Source organism: Ochotona princeps, chromosome 6, assembly GCF_030435755.1.
Source record: "Ochotona princeps isolate mOchPri1 chromosome 6, mOchPri1.hap1, whole genome shotgun sequence".
Classification (NCBI taxonomy): Eukaryota; Metazoa; Chordata; class Mammalia; order Lagomorpha; family Ochotonidae; genus Ochotona; species Ochotona princeps.
Genome location: NC_080837.1, coordinates 17,947,346 through 17,973,836, shown reverse-complemented (window position 1 = coordinate 17,973,836; position 26,491 = coordinate 17,947,346). Strand labels below are relative to the sequence as shown.

Here is a 26,491-nt window from a genome sequence, read left to right as displayed (position 1 = left end):
CTTTAGAGCAGTAGCCACCAATTATGCTGCAACTTTAGCCACTTAACTCAGACAGGAGCCACAAAAATCTGTCCTGTTTAAGCAGTTATGGCAAGTTGTATCAGTACTTTATAGAGGAGGTGCTTAAAATACATCATGAAACAAAGGATTGGTTCGTCATGACAATAAGCAAACTTGAGTAACTTAAAATGTGAATATTCACATTGGGAAAAATGCCATGGAAAACAATCAGTTACACCAAACGAAATATTCTTGAGATTCGGTACAAGTAGTGATCCTGGCCCCCTGACAGGGAAGTTTCTAAGTGCAGAGACACAATAACCAGTTGGCATATGTATGGACTTATCCCGTGCCTGTCCAATCTGATATCCCTCCAGTGCAGTCACTCTCTCAGGAAGTTTTTTGTTAGAGGTGTTTCCAAGTCCCAGACGGCCATAGTCACCATTCCCAAAGGTAAACAGCTTGCCATCTGAAGTTACTACTGCTGAGTGCTTGAAGCCACAAGACATCTAGACAAAATCAAGGTGGAAAAAATTTTAAGAGGGACAGTAAAAACTAAATCAGTCACATTTGGTTATTGGTATGGTAATCAAATACATATAAACTTCACTGACAATTTTGGGTTGTCAAAAGAAGGGTATTCTGTCTGCCTAAGTGATGGTACTGCTTCCCTCAGTCAAATCTACCTCACCAGCACCAGGAACAGCAAGCTAAAGACTCGGTTTTGGATAACTGTTGCTACTCTTCAGCTATGTGCATCTGACCTAGAACAGATGAGATAATCAATGGGGAAATTCCTTGTAAACTTGGAGGTACTATCCAGTAAATACACTATTTTAAATCACTAATTGGTTTTGCAGAAAATGCACATGGACTCAATTTTTGTAGCAAAGATAGTAGGCTGAAAGCAAAGCTTTCCACTAATCTACCAAGCCCTGTGAGGCAGGAGTTAAAAGTACATAGTGCTTTGTCCAAGGGCAGGCAGCACCCCCGCATGGACAAGCCATATGGACAAAGAAAGAAGCCCATCAATAAGAACAAAGCCCATTCAAACTTCTAACAAGCTTAAGAATAAGTCTGAACAACCAGCAATAATGACCCTCCTTCAATTGTGTAGTATATCTTGTTATTACTTTCTGTTACCCAGAGTTAAGAACGCTATCCAATGTGGCATATATTTATATCCAAAGGCAAACTTCTCCATATTCTGCCTGACCTGCACCACTTCTTCTCCTTGTAAAGCCTCGATTTGCCTCGGCCGCCGCTGCCTGTCGCTGTTCCCATGGCCGAGTTTACCATAGTCACCATCTCCCCAGCTAAATACTTCACCACTCTCAGTCAGGGCCATTGAGTGCCCATCAGAACCACAAGAAGTCACCAGCTGGGTCACCACAAAGCCTAGAACAGAGCAGAAAAACCAATGGGCATCATTCAATGCTGAAATTCTCCTGTATTTGCAGCTGCTACAGAATGACTCCAAAATGGAAAATACTAAAACACTATTGCGAAAATAAAAATAAGGTCTTTCATATTAAATCAAATTCATAGTCATAACCTAGCTTAAGTGGGAGGAGTTCTATAGAATACTGCTGAAGACAAGGAAGAAGGGGACAACAGGAGTGACAGTCACCAAGGCTAGATTGTAACCACTCCTCTACGAGCTTTCCATGAATTATCTCATTTCCCATTTTCTCAAAAGAAACTAGCAGGCAGATATCAAAGCATTTCCAAGTTTTTTTCCCAGTTGGGAAACTGAACCACAAAGAATTCTAGAAGCTTGTGTAAGATCCCAGAGCTAGCTCCTGTTCCCTTCCTACCACTGTACTCCTCCCACCAGATCTCAAACAAAAGAACTAAGAGCACTGTTTAGAAATTTGGTCTAAACTCATTGTTACTTTTATCTTTTATACTTCTACTTAAAGAAAGAGACAACAATGGGTTGTCTTTGTAGGTTGGGGTCACTAGGCCAGGGCCTCCTGCTCTGCTTTCTCCACAGGTATTCTTTCTGCAAGTCCCACAGAAGTCTGAGGTCCTTTAAAATCTTCAGCCCACTTGCAGATTCCCAAGTACACATGTATGACTGCTACTGCTATTATTAGGTACCTACTTACACTTATGCAATTTGAAAGACTGTGTTTACTATCTTCAGGGAGCCTCAAAAACATTGTCACTGCTCTGAAAAATAACTTGCAAAATAAGCTAATTAAAGCTATAAATGCGCCTGAAAAAGTAATAAATGAAAGTGAAAACCCCGCAGGGTTTCATTCAGCAAAATTTGAGAAGCATTCCAAACAGCAAACATTCCTAGATAGATCACAGTTTTTCACCATTTTAAAAATAACGACAACTTTACCTTGTAAGGCTGAAATAACGGTCAGCACATGAAGGTCATCTGAATTTCCTTGTCCCAATCGGCCATAACTTCCTTCCCCACAAGCCAACACTGTGCCATTGGCCTGGATGACAAATGTACAGTTCTGACCACATATGACCTAGTATGGAAACACACAGTTAAGTACATCATCCTTTCATGAAGGCAGCTAGGTGGATATTAGCCTATGTGTATAAGAGAGGACAAAGAAAATGAGAAAGTAAAAACAAACAGGGCCTGGCGTGGTGGCCTAGTGGCTAAAGTCCTCATCCTGAACGCGCCAGGATCCCATATGGGCGCCGGTTCTAATCCCGGCAGCTCCACTTCCCAACCAGCTCCCTGCTTGTGGCCTGGGAAAGCACCTGAGGACGGCCCAATGCTTTGGGACCCTGCACCCACGTGGGAGTCCTAGAGGAGGTTCCTGGCTCCTGGCTCCTGGCTTCAGATCGGCGCAGCACCAGCCGTTGTGGTCACTTGGGGAGTGAATCATCAGATGGAAGATCTTCCTTTCTGTCTCTCCTCCTCTATGTATATCTGACTTTCCAATAAAAATAAATAAATCTTTAAAACAAAAAACAAACAAGTCCTGAGAGCAGTCCCAAATCTTGTCTGTCTCCCCAGGCCCAGGGTGTTCTTGCCTGCCGTTGCTAAGAGAATTACCGACCTGAGGGAATGATCCAGCTAGCCCTTACACACTATATATAATCACTGGAATAAGGAATCACTTGCTTCTCTAATAAATAAGAATCCTGATAGCCCGTACCATCTGAAAGGGTTTCTTTAGGGGAACTCCACACCCATACTTTCTCAAAAGGAGGAGGAGGGGAGGAGAAATACCTGCACTCCCATCCCTAAATACTGCTGTCTGAATACTGAGATGCCTGGAGGAATTTGTCTTGTCATTGTTTTCAGTTAAATTCTCTGTTAATTGCTTTCTCATCTATTTGGTTCATTAGCCTCATACTTAGCTATCAGTAGAACAAGTTCCCAGTGTCCAGATCAGTGGTTACATTTTATTATGTAGCTTCGGCATGTACACTTGAAACTATTACATGCATACCCTGGGTACTTTCATTAACTCTTTTATCTTTTTACTACAGGGAAGGAGTTGATGTAACCCTCTGGCTCATATAAGCCTTTGATTATTACAAAACTACTTGCTTAACTAAGAGATGTATAAGGTTTATCTGATCATTTAGAACTATGTTATCCAATGAGATTTCAGCCAACTGTGCAATATTTCAAATTTTTAGAGTTGTTAAACAGGAAACAGGAAAGAGTGACAGGGAAATAAATATTAAGGACTTGGCTGGAAAGAAACAGAAACTAGGGGCCCAGTGTAATAGCTTAGCGGCTAAAGTCTTTGCCTTGAATGTGCTGGGATCCCATGTGGACACCGGCTCTAACCCCGGCGGCCCCGCTTTCCATTCAGCTCCCTGCTTGTGGCCTGGGAAAGCAGTTGAGAATGGCCCAAAGTCTTGGGACCCTGCACCCGTGTGGGAGACCTGGAAGAGGGTAGGGGCTATTGGCTTTGGATTGGCTCAGCTCCGGCCGCTGCAGCTGCTTTGGGAGTAAATCACCGGATAGAAGATCTTCCTCTCTGTCTCCTCCTCTTTTCTGTATCTCTGACTTTCCAATAAAAATAAAATACATCTTAAAAAAAAAAGAATGGTACCAGTCCACAAATAAGTCTAAAGTGTTAAAAAAAAAAAAAAAAAGAAAAAAGAAAGCAGAAACTAGAGGAAACACACAAGTATACTTGAGAAAGTTAATGTAAAATGGAATCAAAGGATAAGTTTATTACGGTACAAAAATTTTTAAATCAATGCAGATTTTTTTGCGCACACAAATTCCGAGTATTCTGAAAACCTCTTGCATGCATGACTTTCAATTTATTTGTATTAAAATAAATTGAAAATATTTAAATAAAAATAAATAAAAAATTTTTTTTAAGATTTGCCTATTTGAAAGGCAGAGTGAAACAAAAAAGAAAGAGGTCTTTAACTAATTGTTAACTGCTGGTTTGCTCTCTGAAAAGATTACAATGGCTCTGACTGAACCAGGTTGTAGCCAGGAGCCAAGAATTCCATGCAAGTCTCCCTGATTGGTGGCAGGGGCCCATTTTCATTGCTTCTCTAGTTGTATGAGCAAGGATTTGGATCAGAAGTAGAGGTGTCAGGACTTTAATAAGCAATTCTGAGGTGCGATCCTGGCTTTGCAGGCAGCAGCTTAACCCATTGTGCCATAATGCTGCCGTCTAAACCTCTCTTTTAATTTGTTTCCATTAATATTTTTAAATAATCTTCTCACACACAGAAAAGAATAGTGCATTCTGAGACCAGCCGAAGTAGAGAAGAGTGAAAGAGAAAGTTGTGACCTCAGAAGGGGTTTGGAAATACAGTATCATGATTATGAGAAGGGAACGGTGGAAACCGTGCTTTAGATCTGCAGAAGTTTATAACCCCCCAAACATCACTAATTAGGGGTATCTCAATGTCCATAAGCACATGCTCAGCAGACCCAAGGCTACATGACACCCATTCGTTACACATAGAAGTAAAAAAATCCAGAAATTTGCTAACAAAACTTCCTACTTGGAAGGTATACGATATGCTCTTCTTTAATGATTCCTCACAATATGTTAGAAAGTGAAAAAGCTTTATCCTACGATAAGCTATTGACAGCAGAAGAATCGCAGTCATCAGTCCCAAATGTTCTCCTCGGTGTCTTTCCCCTGCTAGTTACCTGCTGGGCCTGCGAGAACGATGGCGCTGAAGCAGGTACCATCACGTTCCTTCCAGCCTCCGCCAGCTGCCCGTGCCTGCCAGCACCCCACAAGTAGACGTCACATTTACCTCCCAGGTGCCAGTCCTAGAAAACCACCATCATCTCAGAATTAGATTCATCTGTTTCTTCTAACACTCATGTATTGAGTACAAATGTGGGCCAGCCTCTTTGGGAGACACCGGGGCACAGACACAGAAGCATTTAGAATAAAAAAGACTCACTGAGAACCACCAAATATTTATCTCCACCTTTACTGACCTCGGGTCTAGAAGTTGCCCACGACATAATCTGTTCATCCATGCCATTAATCCATTTACTATTATCCTACAAGACAGGATAAACATAAAGATGTATCATGCTTAGCCAAGACTTATCCGATTTTAACTAACAACAAAGTCTTTTTTTTTTAATTAAATTTATTCATTAATTACATTGTGTTGTAATTACATAGAATCTGGGATTCTCCCCCCACCCTCCCTCCATGGTGGGTTCCTCCACCTTGAACAACAAAGTCTTACTTCTAAAAGGAGAACACGGTAATACATTATGAAAAATTAAGATCAATTTTATAATCATGCTAAAGTTGATTTTATACATTTTTATTTTCTGCCTTTATTCATTTCATCAAATGTTTCCAAATACAGAAAATGACAATGTTTGAGCCAAAAAATGGGCTAGGAGGGACATTTCCTGATTAAAATATTCTATATATTTAGGTAACTTTTATAGGTAATATTTACCTGTGTATATTTAACTTGTATATTCAAATGCTTGCATATGGTAAGTATTAGCTAAGTTACATGACTGTCAGAACAAGTGCTGGCCTGTACTATCTATATTGGTCTTTTATCTGCATTGTAGTTGCTACACTCGACACTTCCTAATATAATTAGGAAGAAATGCCAACTGCAACGCTCTTCCATACTTTTGATGCTGACTATACACATGACTGAAGTGCTAAATAAATTAGAATCTATGTAGCATAGATTGGCCAAAAAAATATTAAAACATATGCAAATAAAAAACTGATATAAGGTACCTAATGGAAAAACACAGGCTAAGTCACTGAGAGCGTGCAGGTTTTAAAAAGCCTTGTAGTTTTTATATAATCTATCACTGTCACCATGGACGGCTGTCATCAGATTAAATGTGAGTCTGTGAGAAAAAACATCTTCAGCTTATGTAAGGGCATGCTTTCAGCTTTTCAAGCTAGCACACTTATCAAGGGTCTCCTACATGACAAACAAATCCATGACACACTCTCAGCAGCAAATAATGGCAGCTCTTAGCATGTTTACCATTAGGAACACAAGTTCATCCTCTGGAACAGGCTCTAGATCTGGAACAGTAAAAGACTCTGGAAACTGTGCTCCATTAGTCAAGGCTTCAGCAGCTTTGATGGTGGTGGAGAAGCATTCCAACCAGGCCCACTCGTTTGGATTCCACAGAGCAGGATCAGGGAGGCAGTGCTGGTGATGCGGTGGCACTGGAGGGTTACACAGCAGCTGGTCCAGGTGAAGTCCCACCGCAAGTGAGGCCAGACACTGCATGTAGGGGCTGTGCACCAGCTGGTCACCACAAACCACATGAGGCTGAGGAACAATGCAAAGGGGACAAATTGAAGAACCTAGGCAAATCTTCTAAATTACCTTACTGAATTCTGACAGATTACAATTGTGTATATTTACATTATTTGAAAGGCAAATTACAGTGAGAGAAGGAGAGATAGAAAGAGAAGTCTTCCATTCATTGGCCTACCCTGTGCGATCTTCCCAGGTCATAAGCAGGGAGCTAGATCATAGTTAGAGTAGCCAGGACTTGAACCAGAGCCTATAAGGAATGCCAGAGCTACAGGTAGAGGCTAGACTGTTATGCCACCACACTGGCCCCACAACTGTAGTTTCAAACTTTATTGCTTTTTTTTTTTTTTTTTTTGGTATGGAAGACCCCTCTCTTCTTGTCTCTGTGCCTCTTTGCCTTTCAAGTAAATGATAGAATCTTTTTAAAAATTTACTGCCTTTAAGCTTTATGTTTTAAAATAACTTTAGATTTACGAAGAATTGCAGAGGCATACAGAGAATTCCTATTCACTCTCCATCCAACTTCCTCTTAATGTCTTACAAAACTATGGCACATTTACCAAAAAACTAAGAAATAAACATTGGTGCCATACTAACTACTAATTAAAGCACAGAATTTCATTTGATTTTCCCACTAACTCCATTAACTTCCTTTTTTGCCTCTATGATCCAATCTAGCAGATCATATTGCATTTAGTATATTTTCACTATGATTTTTCTTGATTAAAAAAATAAGCAGACAGATAATAACTTAACTTACTGACACTTGTTCTAGAGCTCTGGAAAACCCTCCCTTCCTTCATGGCATTTCCTAGTCATGGCAGAAAACTCCGTGAGAAACAAAACAAAAATCAACTAATTAATGAACCTTGCCAGAAAGAGAAAGAAAAGAACCAATGGAAGAGAAAGCAGAAGAGCTCCACCTACAGGCCGCACCCCATAACTGACTACTGCAAGCTGAAGAGAAGCTGCTTTTAGGATTACTGCCAGGACACCAGGCCTGACCCCTACTATTCTTCCTTCTAGTGTTTAGTGATGTGACTCAGTTTATTGTTAACCATCTATTAACTTCCTACCAAGATTCATTTGCTAGATGGTCACTCTGACACCCATACACATTCCTAAACTCCAGATGTGGAAAGTAAACCTGCACATAGATAATACAGCACAAGTATTATAAAGAAATCTATAGCAAACACATAATCTTAAAAGTGGTGATACAGACACTTATATAAATCTGGAGGTTAAGTGTTCATGTCATTCTGGAAAAAATAAAGCAAGACTAGGCTTGGGACTACTGAACAACTGTTTTCAGCCTGATTTATCTTCATCTGATGTTGCTCAAATGGCCCTTACTATTTTCCTCAGATTACATAACCTTAAGGTATAAATCAAATAGTTCAGATTTTTAACACACCTGGCCCCCATGGGTGTCCACAGTGTGTGGGTAAGTTACCTTTTCATAGGCGTATTGCTCCTGAAGCATCATGGGTAGCCGCTCTAGAAAGGCTCTCATGCAGGGGGCCATGTTTAATCCAAGGACACCCTGCTGTTTCAGCGCTGTCCTACAGGTTGCTAAAACGTGATTGGCAGCAGCCCATTCTGCAGTACAATTCACAACCAAAACATCCTGGTTGAAAATAAATCATGTCATATGATTAATATGCTTAAATAAAATATAAAGCTATCACCATCTAATTTGTTACATGCCAACCACCCATAATACATCCTCAATTACCTTCTAGTAACTGCATTAAAGACTTCGTTTTTGAACATTTATATGCATAAAAGGAAGCACTTTTAATGCATAGGGAACTTCAAAACATTCTAAATTTTGGGTAGGTAAAAGTGACTGAATGATCACAAAATGTGATTTGTGAATTATCTGTCAGTTGGTTCTTTTTAAATAAACAATGTCAACTATTTGCTATATTACAAGAATTATAGGACAACCTATCTAGTATATTTCAGAAATCTGACAGGATTACAGGGATACTAGGGTCAAAGTATTTTGTCTGCTGAAGGACACATCTGTAAAAGCAGCACACTACTGCAGAAATGGCTCTAAGGCTAATCCTACACAGGCCACGACTGCTCATGCAGGCTCACGGTTTAACATCACTTAACCACACGGAATGTAAATCAGAGCACTCCATTGACTGTAATCTTAAAGGAAATAAAAGTAATACATTAGGAAAAAACGTCATTTCATAGAATTACTTGAAAGCAGGGCAGCCAGCATTTTTACTAGAATGTTAAATTTAAAACTCTGTATTTTGTATTTTTGAGTCAAGTATCTTTGAGATAGTTATTTTTATAGGAAATTTTTTTTCTTTTTTTATTATTATTATATTTTTGACAATCTTTACATAGTTAATTAGGGTAAAAAGGTTCAAGGGCTATAGGAAAGTGGGTAAGACTATTATTTCCATATTGTTTCCTTCATGTATCTGAGGTAAAGGGGGTTATTGAGGGAGAAGCCCCACCCAGTTTCCCACCCACCCCAAGTCCTGGATGTGGGGCATGCTCTGAGATACTTGCTTAAGTGGTTTTAATAGTTCATCAATTGGAAAAAATTTTTTGAGATAATTTAGTATTATATCAAAAGTCATGTCAAAATGTCAAAATTCACTTTATAACTTCCAATAGAAATGAAATTGTTTGGGTGCTGGCTTTCCGGTGTAACAAGTTAATCCACAGCCTGTGATGCCAGGCTCCCAAATGGGTGTCAGTTCAGATCTCAGCTGCTGCACTTCCAATCCAAACTCCCTCCTAATGTGCCTGGAAAAGTAGAAGATGGCCCAAGTCCTTGACCCCTGTACTCACATGACAGACCCAAATGAATCTCCTGGCTGGCTATGGCCTGGCCAGCCCTTGCTGAAGCAGGAATTTGGGGAATGAATTAATGGATGAAAGATCTCTCCTCTCTCTTTTTCTCTTTCTAACTCTGCCTTTCAAATTAATAAAAATATTTTTAAATGAATGAAATTGATCAGTAATTAAGTACTTGCATCAAAACCTTTGGTATGCTTTATATAAAGAGTTATAGATGATAAGTAAGGAGATCTGTTCCTAGTTCTCTTTCACCATGTAATAGTTGTGTACTCTTGAGGAAGTGATAATCCCTCTGGGTACTAGGCTCTTCCCCACCACATGCTTATATCCCAGGATTTGATCTGAATGCTGTATTACCTTTGATCTATTTGAGCAGGCAGCTACCCCAACTTCTGGAATCCATACTGTGGCCTGAATAGCTCCAGACCCTATCACAACAGTTTGTAACACAGAACCATCCTAAAATGAAACACAAAATCAGCATTTCTTTAGTTAAGCTTGGGCATTATTGACATTTTAAATGACATTTCACGGGGCCAACACAGTGCAGCACAGTGGGTTAAGTATTTGCTTGTAATGCAGACAGTTCATATCAGAGAGCCAGTTCTAGATACGGCTGCTCTCCTTCTGATCCACATCCATCCATTGTGTCTGGAAACAGAGCAGAAGATGGCCTATAATCTTACACCCCCTGCCAACCACATGAGAGTTCTATCTGGAGTTCCAGGCACCCAGCCCCAGCTACTGAAGCTACTTGAAGAAGTGAATCAGAGGATGGATGAAAGACCAACCTCTCTCTCTCACTTCTCCATCTCCTTAGCTCCCCATCACTTTGCTTTCCAAATTAAAAACAAAACAAAACAAACTTTAAGTAAATTTATACCTAACCTTCACAAAAATGTGCTAAAGCCCACATTTCAGCTAAAATCAGCCATGTTCAATTGTGTGCCTACTATCCAATTTTTGAGGGCCTGGATAAATTTAGAAATACTTATCATCAGTAAGTCAAAATGCAAAACAAGATTTTGATAGGAGTATTTTCAGTATTCCAGACAATATTACATTAAACATTCCCAGGACTGAGTGACTTTTCAGTACATATATTTAGCACACACATGTTTAAGTTAATATAAAAATATTCCTTAAAATGAAAAGAAAACCTACTTTCTTACCCTTAAAGACCAAATGTTCATGAGTCCTCCCAGTCCCCCGGACACTAGGGCCAGACCATCAGAACTGAAGGCCACCGTCCGGACGGGAGTGATGTGGCCCCGGAGCTGATAAACACACCTGATGCCCGCTGACTTCCGACAGCCATTCTGAAAATCACACATTTTAACATACAGTATCATTTCAAATTTTACAGATTCAAGATTTACAATTCATCCTTAAAATTTTTACATTTAAATATAAAATTGGTACGGTGAGACAATCAATCTCTTGAAGGTTAATTGATTAAATAAATAATAAAACCTCAATCTGGCTCTTTGCCAAAGCTGAGTCTGTTTTTTGACACATTTCTTTTTTTTTTTTTTAAAGATTTATTCATTTTATTACAGCCAGATATACACGGAGGAGGAGAGACAGAGAGGAAGATCTTCCTTCCGATGATTCACTCCCCAAGTGAGCCGCAATGGACCGATGCGCACCAATCCGAAGCCGGGAACCTGGAACCTCTTCCGGGTCTCCCACGTGGGTGCAGTGTCCCAATGCATTGGGCCGTTTTGACACATTTCTAAACTGGTTTTCTGCTCTTCAAACTGACAGGTGTGGTTATATTTCAAAGCTGCAAATATCCCTCAAAGAGAAAATTGTAACTTTTGCCTTATAACTAGTGGTTTAATTTTGAAGTTTTGGCTCCTGTTTTATGTAACTTTCAGTTTTACCCCTAACACTTGTAAGCTGCACATGCTGACTATATGAATGGGTTCTTCTTCTTGTTGCTTAGTGATTCTGTCACATGTTGTCTGAGCTACACATTTGCTCTGTGGGTTTCAGAATCAAGATAAGAAAGGCTTGTCCATAGAGCTATTTTCTAATACAAGCAATAAACAAGATTCAGCTGTAGCGGGCCCCTTTTCACATTTGTGATATCTTTCTCCTTTCAGTAAACTAGGCTACCTCTCTGTTCTCTTTCTACCTCTTTCTGCCCTAAACTCCCTTTTTCTTTTTTTTTTTTTTAAGATTTATTTATTATTATTGGAAAGTCAGATATACACAGAGGAGAGACAGAGAGGAATATCTTCCGTCCAATGATTCACTCCCCAAGTGAGCGCAACAGCTGGTGCTGCACCGATCTGAAGCCGGGAACCTGGAACCTGGAACCTTTTCCGAGTCTCCCATGCGGGTGCAGGGTCCCAAAGCTTTGAGCCGTCCTTGACTCCTTTCCCAGGCCACTAGCAGGGAGCTGGATGGAAAGTGGAGCTGCTGGGATTAGAACTGGAGCACATATGGGATCCCGGGGCTTTCAAGGAGAGGACTTCAGCTGCTAGGCCACGGCGCCGGGCCCCCTTTTTCTTTCAATGACAACACAGCATAACACCATATATATTCATTCACTCAAAGATAATGGAAAAAATATTTTTTCCAAGGGTTTTTGTAGCACAGACAAAAGAAAACAGATATTGTAAGCTAGGAGGTAGCTCAGAGAAGTAACTGAATTGGTCACTCAGTATTTTAAGGAATTTTAAAGCCAGGTGCCAATGTTGAACATTGGGAGATTTTATACAGGACCACTGGCTTCTATTTTAAAACTTAACCAATCAGATAATGATAATCTGCTGATTCTGAAAGGTGACAATTAAATATGTGGCAGCTATGTTCCTTACAGAAAGCATGTATACCTCCTGGTTTTTATTTACTTATTTACTTTTTAAACAAAAGATTTATTTATTTATTTTTATTTGAAAGGCAGATAAAAAGAGAGGAGGACAGGGAGGAAGATCTTCTATCTGCTGATTCACTCCCCAAGTGGCTGGAGATGAGATGAGTCAATCCAGAGACGAGTCGATCCAAAGCCAGGAACTTCTTCCAAGTCTCCCACGCGGGTGCAGAATTCCAAGGCTTTGGGCCATCTTCCACTGCTTTCCCAAGCCACAAGCAGGGAGCTGGATGGGAAGTGGAGCTGCTGGGATTAGAACCAGCACCCGTGGTCTAACGGCTAAAGTCCTCGCCTTGAAAGCGTCAGGATCCCATATGGGTGCCGGTTCTAATCCCGGCAGCCCCACTTCCCATCCAACTCCCTGCTTGTGGCCTGGGAAAGCAGTTGAGGAAGGCCCAAAGCCTTGGGACCCTGCACCCGTGTGGGAGACCCGGAAGAGGTTCCAGGTTCCCGGCTTCGGATCAGCGCAGCACCGGCCGTTGTGGTCACTTGGGGAGTGAACCATTGGATGGAAGATCTTCCTCTCTGTCTCTCCTCCTCTCAGTATATCTGACTTTGTAATAAAAACAAAATGAATCTTAAAAAAAAAAAAAAAAAAGAGCACCAGCACCCAAATGGGATCTTGGTGCACGCATGGCAAGGACTTTAGCCACTAGGTCACCGGGCCAGGCCTTCCTTCCTTACTTTTTATCCCCTCCACAACTTCCAACTCCTGGCTTCATGAACTTAAGACACTTTGTAGGTATCAAAGACAGTTTTCTAAGTATCTAAATCTGCAACTTTTGTGTAAGAGAAGGAGATCACTGTTCATTGATGGAGTTGTGGCATTTTTAAGGGAGGTGTTCTCGCTGGAGGTGCTCCCACATTACTGTCCACCTAAAGCATCAGTTATAATTACTACCATCATAATGGTCACCCTCAGTATGTTTTGAGTAATCCACCTTAACAAGCAGTTATGTTGTGACTTAAGATAAATTAATCTGTTTCAGAGAACACAAAAAGAATGGCATTTAAAAATTTTTCCTAATGAATATCCCTTTAGGATATGATAATGGGGGGAATCTTACTAATGAAGGCAAAATTATGATAATGTATATATTCTACTATTTCACATAAGCTCATAAAAAAAACACCAGAATATTACCTGGAAATTTGATTCCTGGTCCCACCATCCTTCTGAGTTAGTCACACTGGTCTGTGTGATGTCTTGAGGAATACGCCAAACACATACTAAGCCACTCTGACAGCCACTTAAAAAATTAATCACACAAAATCAAAACATGCCAATATTCAAGAGTCAAAAAAATTAACAGCATCAATTAAGGGCCAACAGAAACAGAGTCATATTACTTTGAAATATTATTTGTAGTAGGTGTGCTATAATATTTTAAAGGAAATACAACTGGGATCAACATTCTAACAACATCATACCCAGATAAAAAAAGATTACATACCAACTTTCCCACTAGAAAACTAATTAGTATTTCTGAAATGCTTTTACAGTGTTACAGATTAGAAAAACAGTAACTAGCCATTGTGAGAGGCCATATTTCAGGTGAATAACCACCTACAGTAATATAAACATGAAGACAACACACATGCACATAAATAATGACTTACGTAGCCATCAGTAATTGCAACTTGGATCCTCTCCCTGGAAGATTGCACCAAGCAATGCCATTCACAACAGATGGATGGCAGAGTGAATGGAGACAGCGCCAGCATCCTGCAGCAAGCCCCCATAGTTTCACATTTTCTTCTTTGGCACATGTCAAAAGAATATGACCTGTGGGGTCCCACTTCATACTAACAAGGGTTTCCTTAGATGGTGCAGGGAGGAAAAAAAAAAAAGAGTAATGCTTTCTTTGCAAGTAAATACTTTAAATTTAATAAAATATGATCTATATTTGCACAAATACCATTTGGAAATGAATTTCATGTAAATCAGGTATTGACACACATCAATCTCAACTGACATAACTCAGCTTTTAATAGTCTGTATTACACATATTTGCTATTGCTAATGACAAATAATTGTTAGCTGAATAAATTATAAAATGCTTAAAAGGGATATCTTCCATAAAAAATGAGCTATCTTTCATTAGCATTTGCCTTTGTTAAGAACAGTTTTTATTCAATGAAAACCATTACAGTATATATAAAAAAAGAAAAGAAACTTTTAACAAAATGCCCTTAACATCAAAGCAGTGTGAAGGGCATTTCTCACATTCTCTTAAGTGTTTGAGAAAAACACTTACGGGACACGTTTTGCATTTATATGACTCTGGTCACTGCACTCTTCCAATTTTTTTTTATTGTCCTCCACACCTTCCAATTCTTGCTTTCATGTTACCTGCCTAGAAGGTTCTATAAACATCAGAACTGGCAACCTCTGTATAAAGTAAAATAATAGTAAAATGATCATTCTTTATGGGATTTCTAGTATTAGTGGGAGGCACTTTGAACAAGGGGTCTTCTGAAGGTATTCCTATTTCATATTTTAAAATTTTGCTTCTTTCATGGCTGAAGGCTTTTTACATATACTCCCTACATACATACACAATCCAAAGACTTCATGCATGAATATGAAATTGTGACTAATGTAAAAAAATTAAAGAAATTAGTATCAAGCAATACTACTGCAAATATCAAGAAAAAAGATGGTTGAATAGACTTGCATGTTGCTCATCTATCCATAAATAAATAAACTGGACAATAGGGGCTGACCCCACGGTGTAGTGCATAAAGCTACCACCCAAGTATGAACATCTTATATGATGCCAATTCAAGTTCTGAATGCTTCACTTTCAATTCAGCTCCTTGCTAAAGTGCCTGGTAAAGCAAATGAAAATGGCTAAAGTACTTGGACTCCCACCACCACCTGGGAGATCTGGAAGAAGCTCCTGGCTTAGGAATGGCCTAGCTCTGCTGTTGTGTCCATTTGGGCAGTGAACCAGCAAACAGAAGACCCTTCTCTCTGTATCTCTGTCTATCTGTAATTTAGCCTTAAAAATATAGAAATAAATAAATCATTTAAAAATGACAACAATAACAAAGAGTAAACAAATATGTTCTGACTGGAACAACTGAAGAAGTAAGCTGGAGAACAGAGGGAAGGTCAACCCTGAGGAGCACAAATCCCAAGACAACACCACAGAGGAGTGAGGTGTCCTGCCCCTTAGATTGTCTTCCCAAGCCAGATCAGCTCAGGGCCAAGTCAGACTTACCCTTGTAGGGCAAAGTCAGCTAGAGATCCCCAACTGTCTGGATTGCCACTGCAGATGTATCCAGCATTCAGGCTCTGGACAGTTTGGGAGAGCTGTCCAATGTTCACACAGTTAAAATGACATAAACTAGGAGCTCAACTTAATCACCATCCTTCCAAGACCTAAGCTGCTATTTCCATTTGAAACTGGACCCATGGCTACTGTGCATGCTCCTCTGGTGGCTAGTGGTTACAATACATCTCCAATCTTAGGATTACTCCATCATGCTCACATAGGCATTTGCAGCAACATCATCCCGTTGTTCAGAGCCTAGGGCCACCAGAAAACTTCTAGAAGGGAAGGTGATATACAGTCAGTGGCTTGCATGCACCAGGGCCCAGCCTGACTGGATTTGTTCGCTGGAGAGCCTGCTATTCTACCAACGAGCCTGTAACGGCCCAGAAACCTGGCCGGATAACCACTGAAGTACAGGTCCTACCCCCTCCATTGAGCCTACCACACAGCCAGCCAGTGGCCTTGGCCACTGCAGTGGGCAAGGTATAATGTAGGGTTTTAATAGCCGCAAGACATTCCCACTTCCAGTCATACCACACCACCACAAATAGCCTCAGCTGATGCCAGTGAGTGATGTCACCACAAGCTGCACTGTAGAGGATTACCGCTGAAGAACTGCAGAGAGACCACGCTACTGAGTCTACTTACAATCGAACACACCATATCCAAACAAGCTAGCATCTATCCACAAGAAAAAGCCTGTCTCTATTGGGGGTAAAAGTCCCCAAAAACTGGAAAAGGAGACTGTTGCACTTGATGAGGAAATTATCAGTGTAAGGATACACACAACAGAAAGCAAGAAAGAAACATGGCACTTCCAAGGCAGCATAATAATTCTCTAATACTACTCCAGAGAAAAGAAACTTTATAAAATGCATTAAAGGTGGACAATGGCACAGAAAGTATATTTAACAAAGTAATAGCCAAAAACAACTCAAGACTTTGGATATTTGTGGGCAGTTAGATTCACAAAGCTCAAATAACTCAATTAGACTGCATCTTACTCTTCATAGCATGTTTTCATATAACGGTCAAAAGGCAAAGGGATTTCACAGAAGAAACCCTGCAGGCCAGTTGAATAGGATGAATCATTCAGAGTGCTGAAAGAAAAAACTGCCCATCAAGATTGCTACACCCTGTGAAGTCATCCTTAAGAGAAGCTGGAGAGGTAAAGGCAGCCTCAGAGATTACAAAAATGGAGGATTTCACACAACCAGACCACCCTTACGAGAAATGCTTCAGTGAGTCCTACATCTAAACTCAAAGGTTAGTATCTACTAGCATGAAACACCTGAAACATAAAATTTGGTGGTAGATAAACAGATAAGACAGAAAAAGGAATCAAACCTTATTACATCATCACTACAGAAGAACATCAAACCACAAACAGAGGAAGGGACAAAGAATGAGAAAATAATGAGCACAATGACAGGAGCATGTTGTAACCTACCAATAACCTTGAACACAAGTAGATTAAATTCCCCCTAGCCTGGGGGAGGGGGAGTGTTTTAGCACAGTAGGTAAAGCTGCTACCTGTTACGATGGCACCCACTATGGGTGCTAGTTTGAAACCTAGCTGCTCCAATTCTGATTCAGCTCCCTGCTAATGGCCTGGGGACAGCAGAGGACAATGGCTCTAGTATTTGGACCTCTGTCACCCATGTGGGAGACCTTGATGACACTCCTCGTTCCTGGTTTCAGCTTGGTTCAGCCCTTGCCACTGCTGCAATTTGGGGAGTAAAAGGGCAGAGGAAAATTCATTCTCCCTCCCTCTGTTTGTAACTCTGACTTTTAAATAAATTATTTTTTAGCCTGGCTGAATGGATAAAATATTAAGACAAAACTATATATTACCTACCAGGGACTTACCAGTAAACACACACACACATATTGAAAGTAAAGGAATGGAGAGATTTGCATGCATGAGTTGGAGCGCTATACAGTGGTTAAGTTGTCCTTTGGGAGACCTGCATCCCATACCCAAGTGCCTGGGTTCAAGACTCAGTTCCCTTACTACTTTTTTTCTTTTTTTTTAAGATTTACTTCTTTTTATTGGAAAGGCAGATTTACAGAGAGAACATGACACAGAGAACATGACACAGCCACTCCTCATGTGGCTGCAACAGCCAGAGCTGAGCTGATCCAAAGCCAGGAACCAGTAGCCAGGAGCTTCCTCCTCCAGGTCTCCCACGCGGGTGCAGGGTCCCAAGGCTTTGTGCCATCCTCCACTGCTTTCCCAGGCCACAGGGAGGGAGCTGGTTGGGACATGGGGCTGCCGGGATTAGAACTGGCGCCCATATGGGATCCTGGCAGATGGAAGGGGGAGACTTAGCCATGAGGCTATCATGTCAGACCCTAAGTTCCTGTATTTCCAATCCAGTTTCCTGCAATGTGTACTCTGAACAGTGGGTAATGGCTCAGGGTAATTACTCAGGCCCCTGATCACCATCCATGCTGGGAGTCCTGGGCTGAATTCCTGGCTCCTCCTTTGGCCTGGCTCAAAATCAAGATCGCTGTGAGCATTTGGAAGAATGAATTAGTGAATGAGAGGCCTCTATTTCTCTTTCTGTTGTCTCTCTTTCAAATATAATTAGCTAATGAATTTGTCTAAAATCTATGCTATAGATCAGATGGACCTAAGAAATATTTTGAAAAGCATTTATTTAGATATTTGAAAGGCAGAGTTACTGAGAAAGAGGAGGAGACAGAGATCTTCATTCACTGGTCCACTTTTCAAAAAACTACAACAGTTGGGGCTGGATCAGGTAGGAGCCAGAAGCTTCTTCTGTAGTTCTCATGTGGGTGGTAGGGACCCAAGCACTTGGGTCTTTTGCTGCTGCTGCTTTTCAGGACATTAGCAGGGGGTTGGACTAGAAGTGGAGCATCTAGGACTTGAACTGGTGCTCATATAGGATGTCAGCATCTCAGGCAGCAGCTTGACCCTGCTGTGCCACAATACTAGCTCCACAGATGATTACAGAATATTCACACAAGAGCTAGAGAATATATATTCTTTTTATCAGTATATGGAATATTTGACACTCCTAGAATTTGTATAGGAGCACAAAAGACTCTTATTGGCTGAAGCAGAAAGAAAAAACCTGGACATATTACAATACCTGACTTGAAAACACTCTACAAAATTATGAACATCAAAACAGAATGGTACTGCCATAAACACAGAAACACAGAACAGATACAGAGTTCAGAAATATAGCCAATTGATTTATGACAAAAGCACCATTGGAGAAAGGACTATCTCTTTAATAACTGATGTTGGGAAAATTGAATATCCACACATAGAAGAATGAATGTCAGTGTGCACATGCACACACACACACACAGCCAATTCTCACCATACACAAAAATCAATTCAAAATAAACCAAAGATGTGCTAGTAAGACCAGAAACTAAGACGCTATTAGAAGAAAACACAGGGTAAATGTTTTGGCACACTGGTCTGAGCAGATATTTCTTGCATATGATCCCAAAAGCAAGGCAAAAATGGACAAGTGGGAGCACATCAAAGTGGAAGATTGGGTACAGCAAAGTAAATAATAAACAGAATGGGAAAAAAATTTGCAAACTATATATCTGATAAGATTAATATCTAGAACATATAGAGAACTCAATAACAAAAAGAAAATAATCCAATTTAAAAATGGACAAATAACCTGAATATTTCCTAAAATACATACAAAAGACTAAGAAGTATATGAAAAATTGTTCAACATCACTAATCTAGAAAATGCTAATCAAAACTACAATGCGATATCATCTCTACTTGTTAGAAGATCTACTATCAAAAAGACAAAAAATAATCAGTGTTAACAAAGAGGCAAAGAAAGGGAAACTGAGACACTGTTAGTGGAAAGTAAATTGGCACAGCCACATGGAAAACAGTATAGAGGCTTCCTTTTTTTTTTTTAATGATCTATTTATTTTCTTTGGAAAGGTGGATATATAGAGAGGAGGAGAGACAGAGAGGAAGATCTTCCATCCGATGATTCACTCCCCAAGCGGCCGCAACGACCGCTGAGCAATCCAAAGCCAGCAGCTGAGCCAATCCAAAGCCAGGAGCCAGGAACCTCCTCCAGGTCTCCCACGCGGGTGCAGGGTCGCAAGGCTTTGGGCCGTCCTCAACTGCTTTCCCAGGCCACAAGCAGGGAGCTGGATGGAAGTGGGGCTGCCAGGATTAGAACCAGTGCCCACATGGGTTCCCGATGCGTTAAGGTGAGGACTTTTAACCACTACGCTATTGTGCCAGGCCCAAGGTTTCTCAAATGACCAGAAATAGCATCTCCAAATCTTTTTGCTGCCATCTGGTAATCCTACTCCTGGGTATAGATCTAAAAAAAAGTGAGGTGTCAGTACACTGAAAAGACAAAAGACACCTGCACTCCCATAATAGCCAAAACATGCAATCAACCTACGTGTCCACCATGGGTGAAAAAAGTATTACATATATGCACAATAAAATATTTGCTGTTCAGCCACAGAAAAGAATGAAATTTGAACATTTGCAGGAACACTGCAAATGAAATGAAATTTTCTAGGGGCCTGGCAGCGTGGCTTAGCAGCTAAAGTCCTCGCCTTGAACGCTCCGGGATCCCATATGGGCGCCGGTTCTAATTCTGGCTGCTCCACTTCAGCTCCCTGCTTATGGCCTGGGAAAGCACTTGAGGACGGCCCAAAGCTTTGGGACCCTGCACCCACATGGGCGACCCGGAAGAGGTTCCTGGTTCCCAGCTTCGGATCGGCGCAGCACCGGCCGTTGTGGCTCACTTGGGGAGTGAATCATTGGACGGAAGATCTTCCTCTCTCTCTCTCCTCCTCTCTGTATATCTGACTTTCCAATAATAATAAATAAATCTTTGAAAAAAAAAGAAATGAAATTTTCTAGATGAAAATAGAGGGTAGTGATGTTAACTGAAATAATTTAAGCCAAACATAAAAAGATAAATCCCACATAATTTTACCCGTTTGTGAACACTAAAAGAATTGATGTTAAAGTAAAAAAAACCCTCAAAAGTGCTTACCAGAGGCTAGAAAGTATGGAAAGGGGACTGGAGACAGAGCTCTTATCAGGTAGAGGGGTATAGTTAGAGGAGCAACTTTAATGTTCTAAAGCAAAATACAGTAAACATAGCTGACAACAAAAACCAGGTATTTCAAAATAGCCAGTAGAGAGGATTTTGAATGCTCCCAAGACAAAGAAATGAGCTTGAGGTGATAGGTATACCAATTATTTTTATTTGACCAGTATATACTATATATGTATTGAAACATATATATACTATATATGTATTGAAACACTCTATATCCATAAAGATGTGCAATTGTTATTTTTTTTTTAATCAAGAAAAAGTCACCATCTGGTAAAGTTGTTTTTACCTTATGTGCATCAATCAGAACAATGCCTCCTTTCTCAAGTGGTTCCTTCGTTCCCAACAGCAATTTTCCATCAAAATATCCCACTGCAAATGGTCTGTCTTCACTGAACCAGGCAATGCAAGTAACAGATACTAACATGATTTAAAAGAAAGAGAATAAAAGAGGGACACTTGACATTGTCACACTTAAAAGAGATTTTAAAATAAATAAATGCTATTGCAACCGCTATTTAGTAAGTTTCCAGAGAGCTCTAGTGTCTATTCACATAAAATGTACACCATGACTGGGGATGTCACAAAACTCATGTCATTTATAAAGACTGTCTCAATTTAAAACTTATTCTTCTTTCTTATGGCTATTAAAGGCAAGATGAATTCCCAGATACACAAAATGTAAGGAAATTCACTGCCACTAGACCATCTTTACACTAAATGCTTAAAAGACTCTACATGTAACAGAAGGATGATAATTATGATGACAAAAATAAAAGAATGCATAAAAAAACTTGACAGAAAGTGAATTCTGTCACTACTAGGTTTTTGGACTAGAACCTACTATGAAAGTGAGAGGTGAGATAACTCAAGTCTAAAAGGAAAATCACCCCGCCCTTCTGCTTTACCATCCCTACACAGAATCTCCCAAACTAAACATCCTATAGTAACAAACCACACTCATATTTAATTCTTTATGCCTATGTAACTTCAAAAGGCTACAGAAAATGCAAAGACAGCATTTGTCTGTGAGGACAGAATGGAGTTACAACGTATCTGAGTGGGTGAGTGAAGGGTTCTTCCCTGTGTATCTTTCAAAATTTTAACTTTGAGGGGCCCAGCAGCGTGGTCTAGTGGCTAAAGTCCTCGCCTTGAACCCACCGGGATCCCATGTGGGCGCCGGTTCTAATCCCGGCAGCTCCACTTCCCATCCAGCTCCCTGCTTGTGGCCTGGGAGGGCAGTCGAGGACAGCCCAATGCATTGGGACCCTGCACCCACGTGGGAGACCCGGAAGAGGTTCCAGGTTCCCGGCATTGGATCGGCACACACCGGCCCGTTGCGGCTCACTTGGGGAGTGAAACATCGGATGGAAGATCTTCCTCTCTGTCTCTTTACCTCTCTGTGTATCCGGCTTTCCAATAATAATAAAATCTTTAAAAAAAATAATTTAACTTTGAACCTTATGAAGATACGACCTATTTTTTTTCATTTCTTATTTTAAACATTTATTTCCATAGACAAATGTTGTATACATGTGTTGTATACAATGTTATTAAATATGTACATAGTATGAAATAATTAAAAAGAACTGATATTCATTATCTCATACATTAATTTTTGGTGATGAAACACTTAAAATACTATCTAATTTCAACAATATAATATGTATATCTCAAATCTATCACCCTTTTTTTTGCTTATTTTTGCTAATGAGTCCTTCCTGTTACTTAAGTTATTTGGAATATCGATTCCTTAGAAGACATGTGGTTTGTAAGTAAAATTCCTTACATTGTTCTTCCTCTGCTTACAGAAGCTTCTTAGTTTATCTACTTTTGCACCTGTTTCATGAAAACATTGCCAAGACTAGTGTCACAGGTTATACTTCCCTAGGTCCCCATTATGCTTTCATTAGTAGTTTTAGTTTCAAGGGTATGACCTGTTTTAAAAAACTAAATCTGAAGAGGAAATTCTTCTATTTTACTAAACAGACACTATGTCCTCTGAATTGCCCCATCCCCTCAAACACTTAAGAAAAACTATCTACTAAGATGCCCATCAAAGGTACACAGTGAGAAAATAAATGAAGTAGATTCTTTACTATTTCTTGTCTGACCAGGAACTTCCCGTCTCTTTCCACTTCTTCAATCAACTTATTTGTTAACAATTTCACCTCTGCTGATGATTTTTTTTCCTCTTGATAGTCTTAACTTTACAAAGGAGACAGGAAGTCTGCTATGAATGTTAAGTTATTTACACAAAGAATGCATGACTAACAGGCTATTTCTAACATTAAATCTCATTGGACAGAAAAGTGTGGTGGTGGCAGTAAGTAGCGAAAATAGATCTGAATTCAGTAGCTAAATAAAATGAAACACAAACTGGAATATTTAGAAAACATAGCCGAAAAGCACATTCTCTTAGCACTTTCAACAGGTAAGCCTATTTGATTTGGAAGGACTCTCTGAACCAGACACAAGTGCAGTCATTTACCATCCTTTCGATAGCAATGCTCCAATTCTCGACGGTGCATGGTGGACACATCAACAACCTCAATCAGTCCTATAGATCCATCCATGCGGCCCACCAACAGTAATTCTGGAGATTCTCCTGACCAGGCTGTTGCAGGAGCCTCTTCAGGCCAAGCCAGGGCAGACACCCAATGAGGTTGAATATCTACTAATCCTTTGCCTCCTACACAGGAAGAAAATGTTAACTCGTTGTCACTTAATTCTTTCAAAGAAAAACAACTAAAAAAAATAAATACTAGTTAATTCCAATACACACACAAACCAGCCCTCAACTTTATAATAGCACACTAACCAATCAACATGTAAAGAGGTAGGATCCTTCATTTATGTATTATATACGAAGGCTCTTAAAATCCATGGAAAATGTATATTATGAAAAATGTATACAGAGATTAAGTTTTTTTTTTAACTAAAATAATCCTATTTATTTATTTGAAAGGCAGAGTAATGGTGGGGATAGTGGAATCTTGCATCTGCTAGTTCATATCCCAAACTGCTACAATACCAGGGCTGGGCTGGGCTGAAGCCAAAATTTCCGAACTGGTCTCCCATGAGAGTAGTAGGAGTCCAAGTAGTTGAACAATCACCTGTCATCTCACAAGTTGCATCACCAGAGAGTTGACAGGAAGCATAGCATCGGAACTCAAACCGGTACTCCAAAAGCAGCAGCTTAATTAGCTATGCTACAGTGTCTGTCCAAAGCCAGCCTCTGACCATAAAAGTTTCTGTGTATTTACCTGAGAGACACAGAGATGAGGGACCTAATTTCAGAAAGAGTTCTAAATCTACTGATTTATTCATCAAATGCATACAACAACCAGGGCTGGGCTGGACTGAGGTAAAAGCTAGGAGCCAGGAATATCCACCATCCAGGTTTCCCACATAGGTGTCAAGAACAGAATTATATGAGCTATCCCAGCTGCCTCCCAGGGTCTGCATAATCAAAACCCAGGTACTACAATGTGGACACAAGTGTCTTAACTGCTGTGCTATATGCCTGCCCACCTTATTTTTAATTCCATTTTCCACAAACTTTTTGAATTACCCTGTGATTATCAGATTAATAGACTTAACAGGACACTAATATGTATAAGAAAAAGAGTAGAGGCAATTTTCAATGTGCAAATGTCAAACACTTAAGTCCTAATAGTTATTTGAAAACCAAATTAATTGACCAACTGTTAAACTCCAAATATGTAAAATAGAAGAAAACACTACCAGCTGTAAGGTTAAAATATTTTAATTTTCCAGAGTAATACAATAAAAACTGATAGGATTGGGTCTGGCGCAATGGTTCAGCAGCTAAATCCTCGCCTTGCATGCACCGGGATTCCAACTGGACACGAATTTGTGTTCTGGCTGCTCCACTTCCCATCCAGTTCCCTGCTTGTGGCCTAGGAAAGCAGTCGAGGAGGGCCCAAAGCCTTGGGACCCTACACCTGCGTGGCAGACCTGGAAGAGGCTCCTAGCTCCTGGCTCTGGATCAGCTCATCTCTGGCTGTTGCAGCCACCTGAGAAGTGAACTAATGGAAGATCTTTCTGTCTTTCCTTCTCTTTGTAAATCTGCCTTTCCAATAAAAATAAGATAAATCTGTAAAAAATACTGATAGGAATGTGTACTTGTGAAACAACAGAAACACTTCAAACCATTAAAAAATATATTGCTTAAAGCCAGTGAATGCTACTTCATCTCAGACCCTACTCTGAACATTTAGTAGTACATTGAAAGAATTTTTAGTTTACAACTACTAGGTTGGTTAGAACTCCTAGAAAGAAAAGATAGGGAATAGGTTATACCCTCTCTAATTAAAACCACGTTGTGCAGATTTTCACAGTTGTTGAATAGCCAGAGAGTTCTCAAGTTTTAACCAAAAAAAAAAAAAAAAAAAAAAAGCTACAATTAGGACTCAGAAGGCCAACATAAAGTGCTAAGAAGTAGCTTTCATGATTTATTGTTATTTCTGTGACTCTTACCATTAACTTGCCAGATATTCACCATCTTTTCCAAAGCTCCAGCCAGGTACTTCCCACTGATACTCCAAGAAACAGGCGAGAAACTTGGATCACTGGGTGATCCCAGGCTTTCCTCAGCATCTCCTTCCCTAGAATACAATAGACATCCATGGGATTCTCTTCATCATCCAAAAACAAACTACAACCCAAATTTGATAATAAGGACTTCATACAGACCAAAGCATACAACAGTAGACTTTTCGATTTCAAAGTGCGGTTACCAATATTAATAATTATGCATTAGTTGGTGTGTGTAGTCATGTGAAAATTGTAGAATTATGAAAAAATGCTTAGAGCATTCCTCATATAATACGCATATGATTTGGCAACAAAAAAATGCAGATTTCGCGCCCAGCATGATGGGCAAGTAGCTAAATCCTCGCCTTGCATCCACCAGGATCCCAAGTGGGCCCTGGTTTGTATCCCAGCTGGCTCCATTTTCCATCCAGCTCCCTGCTTATGGCCTGGGAAAGCAGTAAAAGATGACCCTGTGATTCTGTGGGAGACTCTGAGAAAGTCCTGGCTTCTGGCTTTGGATCAGCTCATCTCTTGTCAATGCGCTACCTGGAGAGTGAACCAGCGGACAGAAAATCTTTCTCTCTGTATCTCCTTCTCTCTATATATATATCTGTCTTTCCAATAATAAAAAAAACTTTAAAAATTTAGATTTTGTATGGGCTATAATAAACAGTCATTACTGAGAACATACCAGTTCTGGCTTGCCTAACCTCAGGGAAGTCCTCAGGAAAGAAATATTTACAACAAGTGTAATATCTACATTATGAAAAATGCTACACTCTGATAAAGATGTAATATAATTACTCTATTGCCTAAACAATCTTCTAAAAGTAATGAAAAGTCAGCCTAATGTTTTATATAACTAAACATTTATTTGTTAACAGACCATTGTTTAATTCTGAATGAGTTAAAATATATTTTAAGATTATATTTTCTCAATCATTACCCTAGAATATTTTTTTAAAAACCTGTAAATACAGAAATAGAAATCAAACAAAAAAATTTCAGTGGTAATTTGATTACATTAGCACAGCTAAGATGGGGCCCAATCTTGGATTCTGTTTTATTTATTACACAAGTGAAATTCGTAC

At 39.9% G+C, this 26,491-nt stretch overlaps 1 protein-coding gene across 12 annotated transcripts in view; it reads right to left on the bottom strand.

Annotated features, from left to right (window-relative positions):
- The window catches only part of HERC1 (HECT and RLD domain containing E3 ubiquitin protein ligase family member 1), a 206,775-nt gene that overhangs the window by 13,752 nt on the left and 166,532 nt on the right, over positions 1–26,491 (bottom strand). For all 12 annotated transcript variants that reach the window (XM_058665701.1, XM_058665710.1, XM_058665706.1 and 9 more), the window contains 14 exons: positions 25,344–25,471; positions 23,332–23,532; positions 21,130–21,260; positions 14,075–14,274; positions 13,599–13,704; positions 10,746–10,892; positions 9,931–10,032; positions 8,195–8,368; positions 6,457–6,750; positions 5,417–5,482; positions 5,117–5,242; positions 2,354–2,492; positions 1,217–1,398; positions 354–509 (listed from right to left, as the gene is read on the bottom strand). In XM_058665701.1, the coding sequence (XP_058521684.1) occupies positions 354–509; positions 1,217–1,398; positions 2,354–2,492; positions 5,117–5,242; positions 5,417–5,482; positions 6,457–6,750; positions 8,195–8,368; positions 9,931–10,032; positions 10,746–10,892; positions 13,599–13,704; positions 14,075–14,274; positions 21,130–21,260; positions 23,332–23,532; positions 25,344–25,471 (2,152 nt within the window). The remainder of the gene's footprint in view (positions 1–353; positions 510–1,216; positions 1,399–2,353; positions 2,493–5,116; positions 5,243–5,416; positions 5,483–6,456; positions 6,751–8,194; positions 8,369–9,930; positions 10,033–10,745; positions 10,893–13,598; positions 13,705–14,074; positions 14,275–21,129; positions 21,261–23,331; positions 23,533–25,343; positions 25,472–26,491) is intronic.